At 41.9% G+C, this 7,560-nt stretch overlaps 1 protein-coding gene across 5 annotated transcripts; it reads right to left on the bottom strand.

The window, feature by feature from the left end:
* Window positions 1-163: 163 nt before the first annotated feature.
* On the bottom strand, window positions 164-7,094 carry LOC130527883 (uncharacterized). 5 transcript variants are annotated; one of them, XM_057036714.1, is made up of 16 exons: window positions 6,906-7,094; window positions 5,850-6,173; window positions 5,119-5,198; window positions 4,921-5,032; window positions 4,542-4,730; window positions 4,136-4,447; window positions 3,832-3,911; window positions 3,604-3,715; window positions 3,226-3,414; window positions 2,844-3,146; window positions 1,941-2,017; window positions 1,721-1,832; window positions 1,343-1,531; window positions 977-1,258; window positions 665-744; window positions 164-558 (listed from the first exon to the last, which is right to left on the bottom strand). In XM_057036714.1, exons 3-16 carry the CDS (start codon window positions 5,169-5,171, stop codon window positions 429-431), a joined length of 2,220 nt encoding a protein of 739 aa, XP_056892694.1. In that variant the 5' UTR covers window positions 5,172-5,198; window positions 5,850-6,173; window positions 6,906-7,094; the 3' UTR covers window positions 164-428. The 5 variants fall into 5 exon arrangements, with proteins under 5 accessions (XP_056892694.1, XP_056892695.1, XP_056892697.1 ...); XM_057036715.1 differs by having other exon boundaries at window positions 3,352-3,414; XM_057036717.1 differs by lacking the exon at window positions 4,921-5,032.
* Window positions 7,095-7,560: the final 466 nt, after the last annotated feature.

Here is a 7,560-nt window from a genome sequence, read left to right as displayed (position 1 = left end):
CGTAGCAGTTGTGGATAGACCCAGAAGTTAATTTAGATCACAACAGTAGTGATTGAAGCCTTCTGAACCATATAGCGGTTTTCACCGTTTGATACGCTCGATTATGGCGACATCTGCTGGCTGATGATTGGAACTGCATTTGCATGGAATAATGAGAAAAGCGTCATGAAACAGTAAAACAGCGTTTAATATTAATCAGAACCGATTTAATCTCAGCAAAATTAACATCTGTTCTGGTCACAGAACATCGGAGTATTTCTAACCCAGAACTTGAGGAACATCTAGCTTTATGACTACTCATTTGCAACAATTATTATCTTGTCTCCTGACAATCTTCACATTCAATAAGAACTAAATTAACTTAAACTTAACAAAACAGACATTGATTAACAATCAAACTGAGACAACGGAAATGGCTGCTAAAAATGTCATACATGGTAAAACAGTTTTTGATGCATCCAAAACCAAATCCTCTTTATCAGAGCTAAGAAATATTCCGCAGGCATCTTCAGCAACATGTTGAAAATTGATCGCCTGATGTCCAGACTGTAGGAGGATCTGCAAGAAAACGTTTAATTTGCTTTTTTTTTTTAAAAAATCAATCAAAATACATGAAAAGGGAGAGGATGAAGATGAAGAATGCACTTTAGAAACACAAACTTACGGCACATTTCTTCCTCGCTCTTCAGTGGCTAAAGACTTTATATCTTCCTCCATAAAATCTTTTACATGTTCAGTATTAACCTGTGATCACACAAATATGACCTATTACATATTTTATTTGGCCTACAATTGTGAGCTATGATCTTTTAAGAAAGTAATTATCATAAAGAGTTGATCAAATCAGCGTTGGGACTTAATGGTGACTCAAAATGATTAAAATAAAAGGATAATTGGTGTTGATGATGATTGGAAATGTTGGGTACCCAGCAAAACTAACTGGGAACAAAGAGTTCCCGGCTTTGCAGATGCTTACTTCAATATCCCAAAGTTTAAGTGAACTCCACCCAGTGCAGTCCTGAGCAGCAGCTGTGGTCTGACAGCTCATTTCACTTCTTGGTTCATTATATCCACTATCAAGGCCCTGATACTCTGACCCAGTTGGGACCCCTGACGGTTGGTCAGCCATCTCTTTATCGATGTCGTGTGCCATTTTACTCAATGCTAAATTTTTTACTTTGAAGTCACGTGGCAGCTCTTCGTGAGAGTATAGTCTGTCAGAGAAATATACTCTTCGTATCCGACAGTTTGCATGGATCTAAAGAACAGGACAAAAGGAAATATAGCGTGTTTACAGCATGTAGCAACACTGCTGTCGTCTGGAAAATCTGTTTACACTTACTTGAATTTTCACCGTTTTTACATATTTAGTTCCAAATAATTGCTGGGTAACTTCTGCCAAGTTGATAATAATGTAATCCCAGGACGTAGAAAGTCTTATTGGGACACAACCTGAAAACACCCTCGCTTTCATCTCCTTTCTGAAGGTGCTCAGGAATATTTGCCTTTGGACGCTTTTCTCATCAGTCACCTGAAAATTGTCAAGAACAAAGATTGGACAAAAAAACAAAAACCACTGCACAGACCCACATCATCACCTACTGGCCCTTAATAGGAACAGCTTAAACTACCCTGCAAGAGTGCACAAGTGATCAGTTACCTTTCCCTCCAATCCTGGGCTGATATCAACTGATTGACATACTGTCTACTACATACTTACTGTTATTTTACAGAAAAAATCCTCTCCACTTTTCTTCAGCAACATGTTGAATATCGGTTGCCTGATACCCAAGTTATCCTCAAGGTCGTGTGGAAAGGAAATATAGGTCGTTCTGCAAGATAAGACATTTTTCAATACTCTATCATAATATATGGAATTCTATATATATGTTTTCCCGGTGGACTGAGATGAAAATTCCTGTTTAGGAACACAAACTTACTGCGAAGATCCTTGTACTTCAATAGAAAAAGACCTAATGTCTTCATCCATAACACTTTTGACGTGTCCATTTTTAACCTGTGAACAAACAAATATGAGCTTAGTTGCATTTTTTATATCTGAGAGCAATGACCTTTTATACACTCAGTATCTATACAGCTTAAAAACGCTTCTCGAGGCTCTGCTCTGGAGCCAGAACTGGGGTTAGAGTCCACAGGTGAGAGCCCAGGGGCTGGCTCTTTGCCCATGGGGCCCAGCTGGGCAGAAGGAATCATTAGGGTCTGGTCAAGACACGTTCCTTGGTAGTCCAATTCCTGGCCATTGAAACTTGGGACGCCACCTCTCTGGCTGGAGCTTATGACAGATGAAGAGCAAGTTCTGGTTCTATACCCAAACCTGAACCCTAACCCTAACCCTAATCCTAACCCAGGGGATGGATTCTCCTCCATGCTGGAGTTGCAGCAGGTGAGAAATGAAAAGCTGGTCTGGACGTATTAATAACCCTCCAATTATGGAGGGAAAATAGATTCCCTGTGCTTTTGGGTTGGGCAACAGAGGGAAACAGATCTGGGGGTACTCAGAGAAGGTGTTCTCGAGTCAGGGGCAGAGTTTCCATCGTAAGGGGGCTGGGCTCAGCCTTAGAGATCAGGTGAGCAGCTCGGACATCCACAGGGAGCTCAAAGCAGAGCTGCTCCTCTTCCACATTGAGAGGAGCCAGCTGAGACTCCCTGGGGAGGTGTTTTGGGCATTTCAATCCAGGAGATTTCATGGCAGACCTAGGACTGTGTCTGGGCACCCTTACTGAAGCTGTTACTACCGCGACTCGGAAAAGAGGCTGGGAGATGGAGGGACGGAGGGACAACAAAACTGGTTACAGGGAGTTCACGGTTTCACACATGCTTACTTCTATATTCCAAAATTTAAGTAGACTCCACCCCGTGCTGTATAGAATGGATCGAAATCCAGGTTGGTAGTTGAGAGCAGCAGCTGTGGGCTGACAGCAAGTTCCACTTCTTAGTTCATTATATCTGTTGCCATGGCCCCAATGCCCTGACCCAGATGGGACCCCTGAGGCCATCACTTCATTGATGCTGGGTGCTGCTTCGTTCTCTACTAAAATTTCAGCTTTCCAGTCATGTGGCAGCTCTTGCTGAGAGTATAGTCTGTCAGAGAAATACACTCTTTGTATCCGACAGTTTGCATGGATCTAAAGAAAAAAGCAGAAAAAGGAAATACAGTGAGTTAAAGTGAGCTTATAACAACACTGAAAGCCTGTTGACACTTACTTGTATTTTCAGTGTCTTAACATATTTGCTTCCAAATAATTGGTGGGTAAGTTCTGCCAGGTTGATAATAATGTAATCCCAGTATGTAGAAAGTCTCAATGGGACACAACCTGAAAACACGCTCGCTTTCATCTCCTTTCTGAAGGTGCTCAGGAATATTCGCCGCCGAATGCTGTTGTCATCAGTTACCTGAAATTTGTAGAAAAAAAGAAAAGTATGCAATTCTTCTAATTACTGATAACACAATGGTGGTTCAGCATATTTTACATTTTTAATAACGACTTAAACTACCCTTTGACACTGATACTGCATTGATGCCAATGACCAGTGGACTTTGACTCTTTGGGGAACCCAAATGTGGATGGTGGGTGCGCTTACTGTTATTTCCAAGCCGCAATCTCCTCCAGTGTTCTTCATCAACAGGTTTAAAATCGGTTGCCTGATACCCACGTTATCCTCAGGGTCGTGTGGATATGATATATAGGTGGTTCTGCAAGAGAAGACATGTTTTTATGAAGCAGCCCAAGGACATGAAAAAGATTATGATCAGGAGGGATTTACTGAGTGACCTGAGATGAAGAAACCAGGTTAGAAACACAAACGTACCGCATGTTTCTTCCTTGCAGTTCAATGGCTAAAGACTTTATATCCTCATCCTTAACCCTCTTTACATGTCCAGTATTAACCTGTGAACACAAAAATATGGCCTCAGTTACATTTTTATCAGGTTCAAAATCTGTGAGCGACAAGTTTTATGCACCAATGATCTTAAACAGTTGATGAAGTCAGTGTCTAAAGGCTAGATTGTGATTCAAAATGACAAAAATCAAAGCAGCATAGGTGATGATGATGATGACTGGAATAGTCGTGTGCTAACAGTTTCAGTTTCACACGTTTCACAGATGCTTACTTCTGTTCTCCAAAATTTCAGTGGACTCCACGCTAGGCTGGATAAAATAGATCGAAATCCAGATTGGTATTCATGAGCAGCAGCTGTAGGCTGACGGCTGGTTCCACTTCTTGGATTATTAAATCTGCTACCTCGGCCCTGATGCCCTGACCCAGCTGGGACCCCTGGCAACTTATCGGCCATCACTTCATTGATGCTGGGTGCCGCTTCACTCTCTCCTGAAACTTCAGCTTCACGACCACATGGCAGCTCTTCCTGAGAGTATAGTTTGTCGGAGAAATACACTCTTCGTATCCGACATTTTGTATAGATCTAAAGGAAAATAGACCGGAAAAAAGGAAATACAGTGAGTTAAAGTGAGCTTGTAACAACACTGCTGTTGTCTGTAAAGCCTGTTTACACTTACTTGTATTTCCACTGTCTTAACATATTTGGTTCCAAATAATTGATAGGTAAATTCTGCCAAGTTGACAATAATGTAATCCCAGGACGTAGGAAGTCTTATTGGGACACAACCTGAAAACACCCTCACTTTCATCTCCTTTCTGAAGGTGGTCAGGAATATTTGCCGTCGGATGCTTTTGTCATCAATCTCCTGAAAATTGTCAAGAACAAAACCACTGAATATAGACGATTCTTGTAACGATTCAACAGAGGTCCACCACACTAACACCAACCAATAATCTAAAGTTTGGGGCTGACATTGACATGCTGTCCACCTGTATTTATACCAATGATGAGTGGACTTTGACTCTTCATCGACCCAAACGTAGAGGTGTGCTTACTGTTATTTTACAGAAAAAATGCTCTCCAGTTTTCTTCAGAAACATGTTGAATATTGGTTGGCTGATACCCAGGTTATCCTCAGGGTTGAGGGGAAATGAAAGATAGGCCGTTCTGCATGTAGGAAGAGTTTCAAAATGTAATAATAGTCCATAAAAATGTGGTCTGAGATGAAGAACCCACGTTAGAAACAAACTTACTGCAGATTTCTTCCCTGTACTTCAGTGACTAGAGACTTTATTTCTTCATCCATAACACTTTGGACAAGTCCATTTTTACTCTGTGAACACATTTTGTTCATTTTAGGCCTATAAATAAGTGAAAAATTATTTTTTACGCGCTTAAACAGTTGAAACCCACAGTCCAGGACAAACTGATTCAAAATGACTATCATTGAAGTTCATGGTTTCACTGATGCTTACGTCTATTCTCCAAAGTTTGAGTGGATCACTCTCCGTACTGTCCAGCAGCGAAAACACTTTCTTTTTTAAACAATTTCTAATCATCTTTTCACAACTGCTTTGTGACTGCATTTCTTGTAAACATTATTATTAATTTTAAAACATTTTTAATTATTATTATTTAACATTTTGTTTTTATTTGCTTTCATTTATTTGCTTTGAAAATGATTGATGGCTTTGTTCTAACATAAAAGCCTCCTTGGGGAGGGACTACTAGGGATTACTTTGATGTTATAATCATTTTTCACACTTAGTTTCACACTAGTTATTGAAGAGGCTGTATGATTGCAATAAAAAGCATAGATAAAAGAAAATAAAGCACGCGTCCTGAGCAACTGATTATCTCTACCAACCATATCTATAGATCTATATCTATCGATAATACACTGCCTGGACAAGAAAAGGTCACACGCTCTAATATTTCCTTGGACGCATTCGCCGACTCCGATCTTGTTGGCTTCAGAACTCACCTGTTCTGCTCCTCCAGTTTTGCCAGCAGCTCCAGTTCATCGGGACTCAGATTCTCAGAGTCTGCTGGGGACAACGCCGGTGCCGAGAGCGCTGCATCGTGAGAGGAGGAGTCGGGGCTGAGCACTGGGCTTCCTGTTGACAAGGGGTCTTGGTCCATGCCAGGTGGTGAGGAAGGACACTCTAACTGGGGGAGAACCCCAGCAGAGCTCTCTCTCTCTGGACTGCAGCTGGGAATAGACATGGTGGTCTGAGCGTGTCTTCGGTGAGCTGAGATACTGACTGACTGGTCCGCTGTGGAGCCAACTGATCAGGGGTCTTCAAACCTGTCAGGGGGTCAGAAAACGCTGAATGAAGACATCAACAGATGCAGACCTGGAATGATATTCACCTGCCCCGAACAGAGGAGATGGTTTCTGAGTGGCACCGACACACAAAACTTTCAGATTTGTGTGGATATGAGTCAGAACGGTGGCTAATGTGAGTTGTGAGGTTAAATTTCTGTCAGATTTTCTCCGAACCAACAAGATTTCTTGTGAAGCCATCAAACAGAGAGCAGATCCTCCGTTATCCGCTAGTCAGCATCACTGTGCAGGTTGGTCAGATCGAAACCACGATTCTGACTCAATATACGATTATAAAATGTCAGACGCCTCGGGCACATGACCCCGGCCTTGATCTAACCAGACAGGAACAATGACACCACCCACCTGCGTCTGCAGGCTCCATTCCCTAGTGTGAACAACTAGGACAGGAAGCAATTCGTGTTAGTCTGGAAATTAATGCGCAAATAGATGCCATTCCAGATCAACAAAAACCTGGAAATGCATGACAGCTCGTTCTCCCGGCCTACACGCATGCGGATCGAAACAGGCCCGCATGCTTTAAAGTCAACTCATGACTCGTTTGGATGAACATCTCTCTGCAAAGGGACACATCATCCCCTCCGTGCAGCATCAACTGCTCTGCATCTCACCACGACACCATTGTGGAACGACGACAGTGCGCCGATTATAGCACCGCGCCGCACTGCAACGCTGTCGAAATAAATTGCTTACCTGAACGCCTCTGCCATAACCTCAGCGGTACGTTTATCGACACCGGCCCGTCGCCAACGCCTTTTTTTAAATGCGTTATCAGCCAATTAGAATCTTAATAGACCACCGAGGACAAACGCAGAGAGGCAGAAGCGCTGCTTGCCAACAGGCAAGACAGGCGAGGACTTGAGACCTCCGGCCAGCAGGGGGCGACATGCAGCGCCGGTGCGTTTAGTGTAAATAAACAAGTGAGAGTGGCTCCATCGATTCTAAATGAAGGAAATTATCTGTAGACAAAAGTAAAACAAATGAGGGATAAATACATCGTAGCAGTTGTGGATACACCCAGAAGTTAATTTAGATCACAACAGTAGTGATTGAAGCCTTCTGAACCATATAGCGGTTTTCACAGTTTGATACGCTCGAATATGGCGACATCTGCTGGCTGATTATTGGAACTGCAGTAAAACATTAAAACAGCGTTTAATATCAGTATATTTTAATAGATGTTTATGTACATCTTGAAAATGTTTGCTTTCTTTTAAAGGCATTATTGACAGGCTATGCTTGGTTTTAATGGAAATGTACCTTTATAAAACACTATGCAAAAGAGAGATGCTTTTGTAAGACTGACAAAAATAAAACATAATTTGAGAAAATTAATGAAAATAGAAAA

The sequence above is a fragment of the Takifugu flavidus genome, chromosome 6, assembly GCF_003711565.1.
Source record: "Takifugu flavidus isolate HTHZ2018 chromosome 6, ASM371156v2, whole genome shotgun sequence".
In the NCBI taxonomy this organism is placed as follows: domain Eukaryota; kingdom Metazoa; phylum Chordata; class Actinopteri; order Tetraodontiformes; family Tetraodontidae; genus Takifugu; species Takifugu flavidus.
Note: the sequence above shows the minus strand (reverse complement) of the source record. Positions and strands in the feature narration are given on the sequence as shown.

Excerpts from the sequence above, each read along its gene's own strand:
- LOC130527883 (XM_057036714.1), bottom strand. The coding sequence starts at position 5,171 with ATGGATGAAGAAATAAAGTCTCTAGTCACTGAAGTACAGGGAAGAAAT. Across the intron at positions 1,532-1,720 it reads ATTTTTTCTGTAAAATAACA|GTGACTGATGAGAAAAGCGT; the intron begins GTAAGTATGTAG and ends GACAATTTTCAG. Across the intron at positions 745-976 it reads TTAAACTTTGGGATATTGAA|GTTAATACTGAACATGTAAA; the intron begins GTAAGCATCTGC and ends GTGTGATCACAG.